Here is an 18,888-nt window from a genome sequence, read left to right on the forward strand (position 1 = left end):
TTGCAACATCCAAACAATTCTGAAAATTGAAATATTATTGTGATACGTATTTTCAAATTTGTTGCATAGTGCATAACAATCCATTGTTTTGCATTAAAATATTGTTGTGCATGTCCATGTACAAAAATGAGGTGTAGACCTTGTAGAAATTGATTGTTTTGCATTAAAATCTTGCAGTGCATTTATTTCTCACTGACAGTATTTACTTTCCATTAAAAGGTCTTTATAACAAATTGAACTGTTAAGCATCCTAGCATCAAAGGGCCTGCCATTTACCCGAGGGCGATTTGAGTACTTGATGGCCAGAGATACTAGAAGGACACTTCTGAGGCTTTCTGTAGGGTCTTTATCAGCAACTATGGCTCTTTTTTCAGCTGCCTCTTTGTTGTGGGTCTTATTTGTGAGAAACAGTACAAAAAAGGCTATTTGGCCTGTGGTGTCAGACTCAACATGAGAGCATGACTCAGTACAGTTAGCAGAAGAACTAAGTTTGCCTCTGATCAGTAGGGTCCTTTGGACACAGTCACATACACGCCACACACACACACACGGCATCATGGCTTTGTTTGTTTGACTTCTCTCCGTAGTACCACCAGAGCATTATTTTGAATGCTGACAACCGTGTGACCACTCTGCACCTTCGAAACAATAACCACAAACACATTTGCTTTGCTTAGTGCTGGAGTTTGAACCTGTGCCCATTGTTTATTTTCCAAGCCAAGCAGGAGGTAGCGAAACAAGGGAAACGTTGCTCGTTTTCGCAGTTTTCCTGTGGTGGAACAACTCCCCGTGGGCTGCACGTTATTAAAACAATAAGTTATATCACTCTAATCTGAAAAAAGAGTCTGTTTTCACACCTTGGGCAATGAAAGAAGACTTGGGCTGTTCAGGACACTTCATGTAAGCTGGCATGTCGTCTAACTGTTAATGACCCAACAGGCTAAATCTGCACGGGTTATCGTTATTTATTTCAGAATAGGGCTCAAATCTGCTCAGCAAGTTCAATATAAACATGCTCAATTAAAATAATCAGATAAGAAAATGGGTTGAACTTTTTAGTATTCTTCTTCTGGGTGTCAAACACAAAATCATATTAGCTTAATAAGGGTGAAAAATGTTTCACATTGTCTTATTCTTGTCCTTAGCTGCAATAGGTCTTTGTTAGGCATGGGTATTTCTTTCTCCAAACGAACCGCTGTGCAGGAATCGACTCTATATAAAGCACATTTAATTTCTCGTTTGAAGAATATAATTAACCTTTGTAGAAGGAGAGCTTCTTTTTTTTCCTATTTAAAGGAGACACTTGGGCGGTTACAAGAGTGCCTGTGTTAGATAAAGGACAAGAGGCATGTCTAGGAAGGACTAGCCAAGCCCTTGTCAATCAAAGACAGGCCTCCATTTTGAAGCACTGGGGCTTTTTACAAAAGGCTACAATTAGTATTTAATCTCCCAATTAAGGTGAACAGAAAGAGAGAGGAGAGTCTCTCATCTGCTCTATCAGCCATTAGCAGTCTCTCAAACACTACCTCCGGCCCACGGATCGGTAGCTCACCCTATTACATTGATATATAGATCTATTGATTAGCTGTTTTATCTCATTAGTCGCAGGGTCGAGATGGAGGGGGAGTTTTGAAGAGTAGCAGGCAACTCAAAAGAGAAAAGATAATTTAAGAAGAGCTTCTTTGGCAGGAGATGAGGGTGTTTTATGTTGATCTGTTTACTAAAGAGGGTTGCCCATACAGTTGTGTTTAGAGAATGAGGGGCATTTAGCATTTGAATGAGGAGAGGGGATGAAGGGGGTGGATTGGGGTGTCGTGGGGGGTCCAGGGTGGAAGTTGAGCCATTGCAATTTGGAATATTCTCTATCTCTCAGGTTCACAGTTGAGAGTCACAATGAGGTTGAGATTCAAGGCCTGTCTACACAATGTCTGAAAAAAATGTACAACATTTTCAGGAATATTTTTTAGCACCAAAATTATTTGCTCTTAGTCTGAATGTGTGCGCTGATTTTCCATCATTCCTTGATAAAAACAAATTGGATAACTGAGTTAATTGTTTGGTATCCAAATTAAAAACTACATGTAAAAATGAAACAATCACCTCAGTGCGATATTTCAGATTCTGCGTGCAAAGTTAGTAGAGATGCATTGTCATTAAAATCTTTTTGTGCTTTTTTTTCTTCCTGACGAAAATGCATACTTGGCCTTTACAACTAAACAAATATAGGTCTACAATATAGTGTTCCTTGCAAAGGAGTTTGTAGATGTGCTTTTTTCTCATTAAATGTTGTTGTGCATTTTATTCCTGATGAAAATTTGGACTGTGGTCTGAACTGGCCTTTTTCGTAGCAACTGGGGTGCATGACAGGTAGAATAGAGAAATAAGAGGAATACAGGGAAAATGGAATGGCAAATGGGGAAGGAGAGAACCTAAAAGCATGACCTTGCCATGAGACTGTGGAGAAGGGAACCTGAGTGAAATTTATTCTGGAGGTGGCATTTAGCTTAGCAGAGCAGAGTTTAAGGGTGAGTGCTGAAGAACAGCTGTCTTGTTAATGGACTCTGCTCACACACTGACAGGCATCTCTGCTTTGGGTCATTACTTTCTGAGGCTGAACATAAAAAAAAAAGTCTTGTTTTTCCAGATTCCTCAAGCAGGTAGTTCACTGACGTAGAAAAGGACTGTACATGGAATGCTCTTTGAGGTTAGATTGCTATTAGTGCTGTATGGCTCTCCACTCACACACAAACACACACCTCCTCAAGGAGCTGAGGTAGAGGAAGTGAAAATAGGTTGAAAACCCAGGCATGCTGTTACAGCGAGACAGAGCGAAAGAGTGGTCCGGTGACTATATTGTGGGAAGCCACATCGGCGGTGACGGATGTTTCTTTTAGTCACCGTGGAGACAGAAAGGACACTTCCTCTCAGGCCGGCTCTGACCTTCTGCTCTGGATGCATGGATCAATATCAGTGAAGACACTTGACGTTCCAAAGCTTGAAAAATGAAAGTTCTGCGAGCACCTCCACTACTGCTGACTGCTCGACAATACATTTATGTAACTGCAAGTATATAAACACACTTAATGGCAGCACTGGGTTAAGTGGAGCTGTCACTCGCACACACTCACGTAATGATGCCCAAGGCTGCGGCCTTACTGTCTACTGTATCTCATAATGTATCCTGTGATTGGCCGATACCACCGAGATATATAGGTATATAAATGTAAAGTATTCTGGATGGATGGATAGATAGATAGATAGATAGATAGATAGATAGATAGATAGATAGATAGATAGATAGATATTTAGGATGGACAGTATTGGATTCAAAAAACAAGGTTTTTGCAGGCTGTTTCGGAATTTTGCTGAATCGGAGAGTCCCTAAAGACGACGTTGGCTTTCGACCAGAACCAGGCAGCCAATTTAAGTATATCCAAAAAGGAATACACCATGCAGTTACTCCAGTGAGTTGCCTTTTTTTACATTAGAAAGTGTGGAGAGAAAGCATTACCTGGAATCTGCGCATGTCTCTTGGATTTCCTGCATTCTTCAGACAGTTCTGGTTACACTTGAGGAAGAATTTCAAAAAGAATCTGAAAAGAGAAAACAGAGAGAGGAAAACTCCACATTAGACAATCAATCCACCACAAAACGGCCTTGGATGAGGCAGTAACTCATACAGAACAAATCGATACCACAAAATATATATAGAATCCAAGCACTCTCAGGAAGTACACAAAACACGACGGGCGCAAAAGTGGGATCAAACGGACAGCTGGATTCACCTTGTTTCCAGATAATTCCCCTCAGTGTAATGATCATTAGTGTTTTGTTCCTCACCCTCCCACGACCTCCCTGTCTCCTTGTTTATCTGTTTTTCAGTCTGTCCGTGTGGCTGACGCATCCAAATCCCACAGTTCCCCGTAGTACCCATCTGCCAGTCACTGACAGGAAGTCAGTTAATATTCCGCCCCCCTCTTTCCTCCCCTGTTCTACCCTGTAATTAAGGCTTAATGTGCTCAATGGGGAGGTAAAGCAGCACACCTGAGCCCTGCTCATCACAAACGAGGACTGGGGAACAGTAGGAGACCTAACGAGGTGAGAGCGGGCCACAAACTTACAGTCCTGTTAGACAATTAGACACACCCCACCAACGGGACAACAACACCCGGTAATTATTGAGCAAATTACTAACTGCGTAATCTGTTCAGCTAATATCATGTGCGCTTGAGAGTCAAAACAGGTCCCATCGGACATACACTCCCACAAACACACCTCAAGACCTCAAACCTGGTGTTTTAAAGAGGTATAGACTTTTATTGAGACCCTTCAAGAGTCGTTCAAGGGAGGGTGTCGGAGGAAGGCCGATAAGAGGGCTTAAGGGATCAGGAAGTTGAAAGAAGTGGCTTGTACAGTTGGTGCCACACTCCTTGTATCAAAGGAAGCAGACCACTTGTAGAAAGATGAATGGGAGAACTCACAATGCTCAATATGGTGGATATAGAAAATAAGTTCAGCCAGTCCGATATTTGATCGAGACTCTGCAACACTTAATATTGCGTTTGTAGGAATGGAAATCCCCTCTTACTGTGGAAAGAGCCAAACACCTTTTTTATAGAGGCAGTGTCTGTTTTTAACTCTAAAATGCACATGCACAATAGCTAGACCTCTCTGAAAATGCTTTTTTGACGTAATTTGAGCTAAATAAGCACAATTTATTATTCCATTGTTGTCAGATTGTATTTCTGATTTGAAATAAGTTTTTAAAAATGTAATCTCAGCCAACAGTTTTGGACATTTTGGTCTTTCCCCCAATTCTAATATATAGAAGGTGGACTTTTATGAATGGAAATAGCGGCCCAAGGGTGTTGCCAATATGGCTGCCAAGCCAACTTACTTCCCTTAAAGGTTTCTTTAAAGGGTTGTCATTTCCTCACACCAGTTTCATCTTAAACCTGTATGACTTTCTTTTTCTATAGAAAACATATGCAACATGAGGGTGAGTAGATGATTTTTGTGTTAAAAAATTCCCTTAAAAGCATCTTTGGTTTGTCGCCAGTCTAGCTCGGAAATATCCAGCAGCTCGGGAAATTTCGCTTTGTATATGGATGACCATGTACACCAATATTTACCCCAGCCCTCCACCCGAGAGGTTGGTCGTACACTGTAAAGGTCTTCCGTGAATGTTACGGTGTCATGCATTGCAGATTGTGTTGAGTATTGAGATAACACATGTATTTCACTAGGTAAACAGTGTGGGTATGCAGGATGAAGTCTCTCATTCAGACAGTCCAATGGGACCATGAACCGAGCAATACATCACCGTGTGAAATGACATCTGCAGCCCTGAACACTCTCCACTTCCAATTCTCATTTATATACAGTCACCCTTTCCTCCCGACAGAGAGTGAATGCTTTGGATAGAGACAGATTGAGGGAAAGTAGGAGAAAAGAGAGGCAACAAGAGGCCCCGGAGGTGGCCTTGGTAATTTCGGAAAAAAATTTAGTGACCGGCATTGATAAAAAACTAATTTCAGCATCATATGGGTTGGCGTAAAGAAAGATGGCCCCGAAAAGGAAGCCAATGTGCGTCTGGCATCATCAAAGCATTAGCTTTAATTGTGTACAGTGTGTGTTTGGTAGTTGTCGGACAGGCCATTATCAGAATGAGTATTACAAGCTGTAATTTGCAGTCTCTGTCTTTATTTCCCAATAGAGCTATTATGTTTCACAGTAGGTATCAGAGTAAATCAAGCCTGAAATATAGCCTTTATTTACCTCTTTCACTCTTGATCTCTCTCCCTCTCTCTCTATAGCTACCAACAAATGGCTTCATACACATGTACAGAGGTGGACACTGTGCTAACTCAAAGATTATTGCAAGGCATTAATATAGAGATTCAAAAATGTTATGGACCACAAAAATATGAAAACGCTAGAGGTGTTTCAAGTAACAAATTTAAAATATTGTTTGTGCATTGGTGCAGCGGTTAGCGTATGTGAGAGACACAGGTTATAGTCTGGCTTAGAATTTCTCAACTCAGTCACATCTCTTGTCATTCTTATATATTTGTCCAATAAAGCAAACCAAAGCACAGAAATATAAGGGTGTTTCTTCAACTTTGGGCAATTTCAGCCCTGCAAATTTCTAGAAAGTAAAATCCTATTAAAAAAACAATGCCCAACAGTTTATGTACATGCATCGCCGGAGATTTATGTAATTCCAACCACAGTGTCATTTCCAACACATCTAAAATCCTGTATTGTGTTTAATAGAATTTGGTTGTGGAAATTATGCTTTTTTTTTTAATGATTTTTTTTTAGTTTATATATATATATATATATATATAAAATGGCCGGCTAAAGCTATTTTCATATGCAGCATTTTATGTATCCTAAATACACACAATTAAATAACATTTTCACACTTTTTCCTTAATTTCAAGCTTTGTTAGGTGCCAAATTGTTTGGTGTGGGGGAAATGTCATATTCTTTTTTGAAAAACTGATTGAAATCATTTACCCACATTAAATGATTAAATAATTTAGGTTAATTGGACCCTTTGTTTAGATTATTACAGTGTTAGACATGTAATTATTTGTATTTTTATAATGAATATTCATAGTTTAATATTGAAAGTCTAGGTCTGGGTCTAGGCTAAAACAATACAATCTATACATAAAAGTCATTTGATAATTACCAAAAATAAATGATGACGGCCTTGTAAAACTTTCTTTTACTAAAACTTTTTATTTGTGAACTTCATAAAATAATTATAAATAAATAAACAAACAAACAAACAAACAAACAAACAAATAATACATAAAATCTGTACCTAAATAATAAAAATTATAAAAATCAAGTGCCCGAAGTTGAGGAAACACCCTTATATATGAGCTGTGGTGCTCATGTCAGCGATGCAGGTTTGAGTCTGGCACTCTGATACACCAATACTCTTACTTACAATAACGGGCAAAGAAAATCATAAAATGACATTGCTAATAAATAAAATGAAGCAGTATTATCACCAACAGGGAATCTGTATACCTCCGCATTTGATAAAGCGAATTTCTGAACGGAATCATATTCTGCTGCTGTCCACAACAGCACCGTAATTTCGGCTGAATTAGGCACCATTTCACTTGCGCGCGCAGTTTGAGAAAATTAGTCCTTTGTGAAAAGGCAAGCAATTACGGCCACACGGTTCTCTCTCCCTTTTTGTGCTCTCTAAATGGCTCCAGAACTTTGCGGCTATGTTCGTGACCGTCAGAAATAAAGAAGGCAGTTAAATAGTCATTTAATGGAATATCCAGGAGAACGCAGCATTAGATGCTGGAATGGAGAGCGAGGGAGAGAAGGGAAAAAAATTAACTGCAATTATGTTTGATTAAAGCTATCCTTCTCAATAATCAGCGTTTGTGACAGGACACGGGACTCTGGTGGCCTATGGATGCCATGGAGATGTTGAGCAATATTAAGGCCAATAAAGGGATATTAGCATAGCTAATTATGGAAGAGCTGTAGCAGCGAAAGGGGGCCTCTGTGTATTGTAACGCGCAAAATAATTGGCAGAGGCAGTTATCAATTACAAGAGACACGAATTTGGTTTGTCGGAGGGAAAAAAAGGCTAAGCAGACGTGTTTAATTTCATCGAAGCCTCTTTCTTCCCTAGCTTTTGTTGTTAACCGCAGGCATTTTACTTCTATCTTCGACTGCAGCTTGTCGACAAATCGGTGATAAAATGATCTGGCTATAGGCGGCACAGAGTAATTAATACAACCTGTCCTTCACTGCTCTTTCTGACCCGAGGAGCCAAATCTTTATGATGAAGCAGAGGCTGGTGGCGGACTAATGTGTAAGAGAGAGGGAAGATGGGGGATTGTCATTTGAAAGGACTTTGGCATCACAGGTTGAGGTAATTGAGAGGAAAAAGGAGTATGTTTCAAGTACATCAGCTCAATAACGGCCCTTAGCTCTTATCTTAACCCAAACCATCATTGGATCATTTTCCTGCCCTCATTCAAAGAAGACGTCCCCCTCCTTGCCTCTCCTTCACACTAATCCCACTTCATTCATCACAAAAGATGCACAAACAAATAATGTAGGGGGAAATCCTTCTATCCTGTAACTGCTGTCAAAATTGGTGAAAAGGTTAACTTTCTTGAGCTATCATGTCTTGATCTGTCCAATTCAGTGTCAGGAATAATTGCGCTACGTCTGGCATCGTCAGTGCTGCGGATGACGGTTAAGAGAATTACAATGTTTGGCAATAAATGTTTTGTTAAACAACCAGAGGACAATATAGGTTGATATTTCATAGCTCAGGATTAATTACGTTTAATTAATATCCTTAATTATGTTTGATTTAGGCATCAACTTTATCTCAGATAAATAAAAATAGACAAAAATTGGTTGTTGATATGCAGTAAGAATATATAAAATATAAGGTGGATAGCATAGCTTAGGTCTTGAAGAAATTGGTCTTGAATAATTTGTTGGAAAATGTTTGTGTACATATTGAAATCTCCTACGTTTGATTTCAGACTTTTGTATATTATAAAATCTGAGCACAGCATGAGACATTTGCTCTGGAGAAAAGCAGGAGACTTCAGCATAAGTCTCCATTTGCTCTACATTTAATGTGTAGGATGAACAATTGTGATTTTTAACAGAACAGAATCGTTCCTAACAGAATAGCACTGAAATCTTTTTAATACCAGACAAACACATTTTGACTATTTTGGAACTCTAGTAACCATTCGTGTCAAAACATTTTGTGTAATTGTGTTGTATTTAGACAAAAGGCGAAAAAAAAAATGCTGTTGTTTTTCTTCTTGTCATCCCAATATAGATGAGTGAATGTAAAGAGAGGTAAAGAAATACAGTGGCAGATGTGTGTGAGTGTGTGTGTGTGTGTGTGTGTGTGTGTGTGTGTGTGTGTGTGTGTGTGTGACTGGTCAGTGTGGACACTAATTGCTGCTCAGGCGATAATGGTTAGGGCACAGCTGTGTGTCTCTGCTGAGTATTGATCACCAAGCAACTTTAGCTGATCAGACCTCAGCCAGCCAGACAATACCAAACACACACACACATACATGAGTACATTCTGCTGAGACGGTACACAGGTCAATACGGATCACATTTCTGAAATGCACAAGCTCCCTGTGTCAGCTCTCGCCTCTGATTGGCTCACAGGTTTGATTGTGTCTGATTGGTTCAAGGCTTGCCTTACTCTCCTAACACTTGCATCTTGGTCAGATAGATGAAAAGTAAACTTGATTCAGTATCTCAAATCTTGTGGCTTGTTTTGAAGACATCTGCTATTACTTTAATATATATATATATATATATATATATAAATTATTGGTTTTTTTTTTGTTTGTTTGTTTTTTGGCTGGTTGTGGGGCTATTTTGATGTGGACCAGTAAGAAAGCACCTAGTAACCACCCAGAACACTTAAGTATCGTGGTGGGGTGTTTTGCATGGGCAACCTCCACTCATATTTTCTTCAGAACATTTTTAAATCTAGTTCATATATTAGATTTGCCCTGCCTGGACCTTCATTAATTCATATGTATGTACTAAAATATGTTCAAGCCAGGGTTCAAGCACCAATCACAGCCCTCCTTGTTCTGGCCGAAAGTTCTTCAGCTGAAACTTACCGAAATTCGAAAAACACTTCCCCCCAGTGGCCGAAGCTGGAAGAGTAGTTAAACGAATGGACACAAGCTTTTGTTTGCGAGTGAAATGTCCACAGAGTGCCACCAAAACCGAGTTGTATTTTAGCTGTAAATGATGCAATACTGTCAACATTTTATTAACTCTAGCCCTACTCAAACCTCAGCCCTAAACCTAATTGAATTTTTGAATGATAAAGTAACTCCAAATCGCGCTCATCTTTATTTATGTGAACATGATTACATCCTGGTTTCCACAGGACCAGAACCCGAGTTTTGGAGGACAAGGTAAAGGTAAACACATTTAAATTGATGCAAACATGTCTAATGGGGAATGCCACTTTGGTACAATTCAGCAGTATGGGGTTGATTTCAGGGTACATGAACTTTCGTAAGCTACATGTTGAATTCCCATGTTGCCCGGAACATGCAATTTTCTGTCAAGTTGTGTATGTTCGAACACATCTGAGCATCTGCTTGAACATATTTATGCCAGAAGTCTATTTAGGACATGTGTTCTTGTTGTGTGTGTGTGTGTTTCTCTCAGGCAGACTGCTGTACCAGAACCAGACTGGTGTGTATCTTCTCTCCTCGTTTTTCCTAATGTGTAACATGCCTGTGACATTACTTCCCCAACAGATCACTGCTTCTGTCAGTCACTGCATTTTGTTTTAGACTAGGGCCTCATTAAACTCTCTCTCTCTCTGTTGCCTTCCTCCTCCGTTCCCATTCCTTCCTACTTTTTTTCTTGGTTTAGGTGTAGAGAATTCTCTTGTGGAGGTTCCTTGCAGTAAAACAGGCCTTGTAGGCTCTCTGTGTTTTAACTCTTTTGCTTTTCCATCCTTGCACTCAGCTCTTTGCTGTTAGGAATGCTGTTCAATCCAGCTTCTGATTGGCCAAGAAATTGACATGGCAAGTGATGCTGTTGACTTTACCTGACCCAATGCTGATGGATAAGTGTTTGTTTCTTTGTTTGTTTTGTCTCAATTCTACACCAGACGTCTCATTGTGTGTTCTTTACCTTTTTTTTCTCTCTCCCTTTCTCCTTTCCCATCTAAAATTCATACATTCCCACATTCTTTCAAAACAGTCCTAATTAGGAACTGTCATCTTTGCCTATTTTAATTATTAATTAAAAACAGGAAGGAGAGAGTGAAGAAATTTCAAATCAGGCCATGGCGGTGCAGAACACACGCACACACGTAAGGTGTGCCTGATGTCTGAAGGCTGTAGTCTCGGAGATGCTGATTAAAAACGTATTAAAACATTATAAATGATTAATGTGGATCCAGTCGTGAGTGGCAGTTATTGGTTTTAACGCAGGTAATGCAGCCTAATGACACGGGCACATGTGGACCCTTCGTCCATGTCGTTATTCCTGTATGTCAACAGCACAGAGAAGGAGAGAGAGAGAAGACAGGCTGTTACATCAGGGCATTTTCAAGTCATCCATCAGCTCGCCGTAGCTCAATCCAAGACTCCGTGAGAGCAGAGATGCTGTTATTTGCCCCCAGACAGACAGCAGGTGACCAAAGCTAATAGATTTCCATAATGGATGTGAGCGGGTCACTTTGGATAACTTTTGCTACAGTTCTGGGCCCAAAGAACCAACAAGAGATATTTTTCCACAAAAATAACACAAATAGTTGTTAAATGCCACGGTTTGGAGGGAAACCGTTAGAAAGAAACAACTTATCTCTTTAATATCTCAATCTTTTGACAACAATGGGAGTAAATTGAGAGCAAATGGAGATTTTCTCCAGAGAAAGAAATCTCACATGGATCTCCCTCTAGAGTATCAGAAGAGATCTCAACAATGTCTCCAACTGAGCTCAGAGTTGCCAAGATTTCCAAACCTTAAGAAAATTAAAGGGACAGTTCGCCCAAAAATGAAAATTCTCTCATCATTTACTCACCCGCATGAAATCCCAGATTTGTATGACTTTCTTTCTTCAGCTGAACACAAACAAAGATTTTTAGAAGAATATCTAAGCTCTGTAGGTCCATACAATGCAAGTGAATGGTGATCAGATGGTTAAATCCATATCTTCAGAAGCGATATAATAGGTAAGGGTGAAAAAAAGATCAAAATTGAACAACTTTTTTTCCCCACATCTGAAAGTGAAAGTTAAAGTGGAGATTTAGAGTAAAAAAGGACTTAAATATTATTATTTTTTTTTTTTGCTGTTTCTCACCCCCAGTGGATTTAAACACTGGAGTAATATGGATTAATTTTTTGTGTCATTTATGTGATTTTTGTGTCATTTGTCTGATCACCATTCACTTGCATTGTGAGGAACTACAGAGCTAAAATAGTTTTAGAAAAATCTTTGTTTGTGTTCTGCTGAAGAAAGAAAGTTATACGCATCTGGAATTGCATGAGGGTGGGAAAATTATGAGAGAATTTTCAAATTTGGGTGAACTATCCCTTTGAGTCCAAGACAAATTATCTGAGGTATGCTTCCTTAATTGGTTTTATAGCTTCATACTCTTACTGTTCATCAACAATTGTCTAATTTGTGTCTATTTTTATGTCTCTTAAGGAATTTTTAGGAACATTTAGTCTTAGACAAAGTTAATACTTCAATAGTACATAGTTAAGTCACTTGAACTATGAAAGAGAACCCAACAAGCATAAAAAAGGGAAAATACAGATGGGTTGTTCTGAGCTATGTGCATCATTGTATGCCTAATGTATAATATATGCTTCTAAAGTGAACACAAGTGTGGGGTAGTTATCACGCATGAGAAAGACAGACTGGGAAGGATGGATTGCGAGCACTTGAAGCACAAGGCACCCAGTACGACACAAGAGAGGGGTCAGATATTAAGATACCGAAGGGTAAACGCATGAGCTAAAACAATAGAGTGGGTAAAATGAAATGACAGATGAAGAGAAGCTGGATTAGGAGCCAGGCGGTCCAGAAATGACATGAGTGCCATATTTGTGAAACAATAATGTGACTGGCAGCATGGATCCTTGTTCCTGATTCATCTACGGCCGTATGCCGTAGCTTTGTCAGTCTGCGTGTGTCATAAATTATTCAGTCTGAGAGATGGCAATTACAGAGCCCTGCACAACCAAAATGAATATTTTATAAGGACTAAAACTGCACCGGAATGAATCATACACACACACTCACTGGGAGTGTGTTTGTACATGGCAGGACCAGAGGCCTTTGGTGCTCTTTCATATTGTTGACTGAAATCCAGAGGATTCTAATAAGCAAATACATTAGAGGTTTACATTGTCACCATTTTGCTGGCCATGCCCATGGATGGATCCTGGGAAACGGGATTCTGACTGTTGCACGCTGTCCAGACCAAAGAGAGTGTGAAACCGTGACAACACAGGTCTCGGAAATCTCTAAAATAATCCATAATCTACAAGGAAATGTCATTTTCTTCCATTTAAAAAACATGGAGACTAAAATGGCATTTTATTTGGATCGTAAAAAGTGGACATTCAATACCAGAATGGAGAGAGGTGAGGGGTAGTGATCATCCGAAAAGGACTGTGGTTTCAGAGATGGAGCAAATTATTAAATTTTAATTGAAAAGATTATACATGTGCAATAAGATCAGAAACATGCTTTAAGCAATTTTAAGACAGTAAAATAATAATAATAATAAATATTAATGTAAAAGAGTCTTGTTTTGACCTATGTAAATGTACTCTTCTTGTATTGCCAAAAAGAAAGCGCATGTGAGCGAGGAAGACAGAAAAGAGGAATAAAAAGACAGAGGAAGGGGGGGGGGGGGGGGAGAGAGAGAGAGAGAGAGAGAGAGAGAGAGAGAGAGAGAGAGAGAGAGACATTGAAAGGCTAATGGAGGCGGATTATACTACCAGCCTACTAGAAGCATCGTCTGATAAAGGCTTTGTCTGTAGAGTTTCCTGCAAGAGTCCAGCTTTATAAAGCTGAAACAAAAAATAACATTGTTCTTTTGGCTTGCAGGAGCAAAGCGACCTGCTTGAATAGGTATTGTGTGAACAGAGGCAGTGATACCTAAAGCCTTTGTATGGCAAAGGCAGGTCAGGCCTATGACATCAGCGCGACACAAGCAGGCCTCTGTGCGGCCCGCTCAAGCAGGAGCTCAGCATGGTGGGAAAATACGTCAGGAGAAAGCTTTTTTATTTTTTTTTTACATTTATTTTTTATCTGAGCTTGCATGCACACACACACACATTTGTGACGATGGGACTTGCAAACACACACACACACTGGGGGACACATATGGTTAATTCATTTTGAATTCAGAAAAAAAAAGAAAAAAAAATCACACACAAAATAAAACCGCACTGCTCAGAGGTTACTCTTTTAAATGAAATGAAACTGAGAACTCCATGAGGTATCAACTCTCCCTCAAATATAATTTGGTCTTGGAAGAAAACGATGAGAAATGTTTGAGTTCAAATTGAAATTGAAATTTGACTGCAAACTGTTGTGTCTTGGCAAATTTGAGCACAGTTTGAGACATTGTTGAGATATCTTCTGAAGCTTCGGATGAGACGTAAGATTATTATTATTTTTTTTATTTTTTTTTCAATATTGCAAATGTTTCTTATAAACAGCAATGAGATTTTTGACTTCTGCTTAAATTTCTTGCTTCTTAGATTTTCCACCAGTGAAAAAGGCAGTAATTTGGTCTTAGATGAATTTGAATTCATATTGATATCTCTGACTCTAGAGAAAAGATCTTTTTATATTGCAAAGGTTTTTCGTAAACAGCAATGCGATTAAATGGACAAATTGAGACTTTCGCTTAAATGACTTCTCTGATTTTTCACCTGAGAAAAAGACAATAATTTGGTTGATAATTGGCCTTGGACGAATCTGATGAGAAATGTTTTAGTTCATCTGATTCAGTTGACCTCAGACTTTTGCAGATTTTGGTCTCTTTGCAAAATTTTGAGACCTCTTGTTGAGATCTCAAAAAACAGTTTGAGACCTCTTGTTGAGATCTCTTCTAAAACTGTAGAGGACACGCATCATGTGTGATTACTCTGGACACTTAAGCAAAGTAGACAGCAGGAGACTTAAGCAAAAGTCTACATTTGCTGTCTCCATTTAATCTTACAGTACTGTAATCTGATTTTTCTTTCCTATTGAAACCGACACTTTTAAATATAGAAATAGTTTAACTTGCAACAGATTGTCTAATAAACAAGACATCTATAAGTTCTGTGGCGATACTTGGTAAAGCGGTGAGATGACGGAAATCAGACTCCTATGCCTTAAAAGTGAGCGTGAGGGAGAGAGAATGACAGACTACTCGCAGCACAGCAGGATAAATGGTCTGAAGTGGAGTGAAATACAGACAGCATGGAAACAGAGAATGAGACATGCATTCCAAAGCTGCTGTCCCTCTGATGGCTGTTACCCGCATAACTGACACCACTGCTTTTGCCAGTCTGCGCGGGACACGTGGGCTTTCAAACAGGGTTATAGGCAAATAATAAGGATGTTCTCCCTCACAGTGTTGACATGCAAGCGTCCTTTACAACAGAAAAAAAAAACAAAAAAACAAGACGAGTGTGGGGGAAAAAACGCTTCTCTGTGGAGAAAACAGCGAGTTGTCAGGTTGATTTTGTAGAGCAGTAGTTGAGGCAAGAGACGACAGTGTTGGCCTCTGTCGCTCCTGCCGCTGATACACAAATGTGTCAGCATACATGGAGATGCGGCCCCTTCAGGGCCCGCCACATGCACACTGGGGTTTGGGGGTGATGAGCTGCAGGGTTATTAAAGGAGCTAAAATTACATGCCACAGGAAGAGACGGTTTCTAAACTGTTGAGTGCCACTAGGGGGCTTCCAGCATGAGAGCAAACTCAGAGAACACAAACAGATTTGTTTTTTTGTTGTTGTTTTTTTTTATGATAAAAGGAAATATTCCAAACTAGGCCTGGGTGGGATGACATTATATAATGTACAACAGTAAAAATGTTTAAACCCAGAGAGATTCTGCTAAACTGTTTAAAAAGAATTGGACAACAAGCACAAAAATGTAGTCTACTTTACGAACATTGTTGATTGCAATGTGTGGGATTTAGATTTAACATGCCACTCACGCAAGGGCATAGATTTAGATTTAGGGGGTGGGGTTGCAGTGTGAACCCATGTTTCCATTTATCATAGTATAAATAATGGGGAGGTTGTACTTGCTGATTCTGATTATTGGGGGGTTACCTCCCCCCATCCCCCATGGAATCTACGCCACTGCACTCACGTCAAGTGTAGACAAAGTATAACTGTGTGTTGTGCCAGCAAGGTCTCATGACAAGGCCTAATAGTGGTATGAGATGGCAAAATCGTATGAGTTGGCTTGTACAAAAACGTACAACTTTTATTTATGACATTTTACAAAAACGTAAGAGTTTTAGTCGCATAGAGAAGAATAAACAAACCAACGAACAAGGTTATTGCGATTTTTCAACATATATAATTTTTTGAAAAATAAAAATAAAAAAAATACTCCCATACAGAGAGAAAAACGAACCAATGATCAATCTTTCTGCGCTTTTCCCTAACTTTAACCCCTAACCGAAATCTAAAACTAACCATGATTTTAATAGGAAAACCATTGTTGTGTATCATTACAGGTTATTGACTTACAGTATAAGCATAAATAAATATGGAATTAGTAAACAAATTTGTCCACAGACGTTTCTGTTTCTAAAATAAGATGTTGGATTGGATGCTAGCTAAAATTCGATGCCTGTATTGTATCAATTTGAAATTCTGTTTTTCGATTGGTTGGTCTCTATGGAAATTAAAGTCATACCTTTTCACACAAGCCAAGTCGACAACATCTTACAAATTACGAATTATTACGGGTTGTCATCATGTGACAACTTATATTGTATATCAGCTATATATTGTATATTAACACAGACTCTGAAGGTGGCTTTTTCAATCGTATTAATAATGTATTATTGTTTTGAATGTTTCATTTTTTTAACTCAGTTGTGAAATAATGCGCTGTTTTTGCACTTATGTCAGACGTTTTATAAATGTATTATGAATAATCTTTTTATTTGTGTCCATAAGGTTCTACATCCAAGAGAAAATAATCAAATAAGAGGAAGACGTTTAATTTATAAAATATTTTATATAATGGGGTTGAATTTCCTACAAAAATAACTATATTGTGATATTATACACCATTACTGTGATATAAAATTACTTTTAATGTGATATAAGATGTAGCATCCCACCCATCCCTATTTGAAACTACTTAATATGAGATTTCTGTTGTTCATAAAAGGTTTAAATGTACTGTAGAACTCCTGGTGGTGTAATAACGGTTATTATATACGCCCCACGTACATGTTGAGGTCAAAGGGTAAGGTTGATTTAAACCTCGCCTTTCTCTTCTCATTTTAAGATCTATTTGCAGACATTACACCCTGCTGGCCTGATTATCTGAAGTCAATCAGAAGCCCTAATCACACAGAATGACTCTCTCACATATATCAGAGGAGCCGGCAAAGAAAAAAAAAAGCTAAATCTTGTTACCTATGTACAATAGCGGCGCTCAGGCCTGGGAAGGCCGGGTATCCCTGGAGGGAATGGCCCCATTAATTGCCACTGTAAGTGTGGATACTGCTCAGGGTGGGATTCAATACAGAGCCGTTTATCCTGGATCCTGCTGTCACGGTGCTGGGTCACGATCCCCAAACCGTCCCATAGAAATCACCAAGGAGAAGCGATAATGAAAATTTCTTCATGTATAAAATCCTTAATCAAAATGCTGTCGGTGTCATCTACCGGCAGCACTCGTGACTTAAATTAATATACAACAGAACCTTTGGCGAAATTAACATGCCCTCGTTTGACATGTGATTCCCAACCCCAGCCATGATGAAGTGATGAGAAGAGATCAGAAAAGACGACAAAGAGATGAAAACGGCAGAGAGAAACAAACTGCCTCGCAATTGAATATCTTTTCACTTATTAACTTTAAAATAACACAAAAATCTAATTATTGGGTGATTTTTTTTTTTTTTTTTTTTTTTTTTTTGTGTTTATGGTCAGGATTTGTTGATGTAGCCTAACGCTTCCTCAGTCCGCCATCCCTAGCGGATATTAGTGAACTCTCCCTTCTAGAAACAACAGTTTCAGCAAAACACCATGGAGTAATGCAGATATTCACTCTTTTAATGACCTCAGGGAACAAACCTAAAGTATGGTGGCCTGCTACAATCCAAAGTGCAGACCCATGGACAATCTGGCACCCCTCCACAGCTGACAGGGCTGCATCGCGCAAATAAAACCCACGTTTGATAAACAAGTGCTGTGTTTTAAAATGCAATAACACTACAAGAGGTGTGCCACCGTAGCGATGCCTCAGGGAGTGTCAAAGTCTCTCCTCAACTTTTCATTAAACAATTGTTCCGTTCCAGTGAGCGAGTCTATCTGAATGTGCTTGCATGTAGCAGACGGTGGTTATCTGAAAATGTGTTTAAATTGTCCATTTTCTTTTTGTCAAATACTTGTGACGATTTAACATCGGCCCCAACAAGCAAAACACGGGGGAACTCTCAATTTACCCTGAGACAAGTCTGCATGCTTACAAATTAAAGATTCAATTTGTTCCCTTATAGGCCAGCACTTACCAGAGAAATGCAACAAAAAAACAAAATTTTGCATCTCCACCTTCTTTGCAGCTTCACAATACACTTCTATTGCTGTAATATTTACTTCAGGGAGATTTCGACACATGGCGAATTTATCTTCATGAAAAATGAGCATCTGAAATTGAAATCACTTTTTGAATGGGGCGTAGATACAGTCCGCTGCTAAAATGCTTCATGAACTATAAAATGTAGTCACACGGTACGACTGTATTACTGCTGAGGGTTTAACCCACACACACATATCAGGCAAATTTTCCCCATGTTAAGCTGCTGCGAGCTCTGGCAGTTGATTCAGTGTGATAGTCATTACACTTACATGACGGTACAAGTCAGCCCTGTCAGATTTATGCCCCTCACCTCAGTTTCTGCTTTAATCTCACCCTCAATAAGCTATTTGCACTTGCTGCCTCGTGCAGGCAAATTTGAAATAGGGTGCAAATTTGCGGATCTCAAATCTGAACAAGTACAGACAGATATTTTTCACCTGCCTCCCCTTATTTTCTCACAAGTAAACACAATGTGCTTCCTCTTTCATGCATTTCTGCCTGATTTGTCTTTCTTCCTCTCCGTCGTTT

At 39.1% G+C, this 18,888-nt stretch overlaps 1 protein-coding gene across 13 annotated transcripts in view; it reads right to left on the bottom strand.

The window, feature by feature from the left end:
• The window catches only part of LOC127427303 (transcription factor COE3-like), a 109,919-nt gene that overhangs the window by 41,342 nt on the left and 49,689 nt on the right, over positions 1-18,888 (bottom strand). For all 13 annotated transcript variants that reach the window (XM_051674822.1, XM_051674819.1, XM_051674823.1 and 10 more), the window contains exon 7: positions 3,512-3,593. In XM_051674822.1, coding sequence (XP_051530782.1) covers positions 3,512-3,593 — 82 coding nt within the window. The remainder of the gene's footprint in view (positions 1-3,511; positions 3,594-18,888) is intronic.

This window comes from Myxocyprinus asiaticus, chromosome 36, assembly GCF_019703515.2.
Source record: "Myxocyprinus asiaticus isolate MX2 ecotype Aquarium Trade chromosome 36, UBuf_Myxa_2, whole genome shotgun sequence".
Taxonomy (NCBI): Eukaryota; Metazoa; Chordata; class Actinopteri; order Cypriniformes; family Catostomidae; genus Myxocyprinus; species Myxocyprinus asiaticus.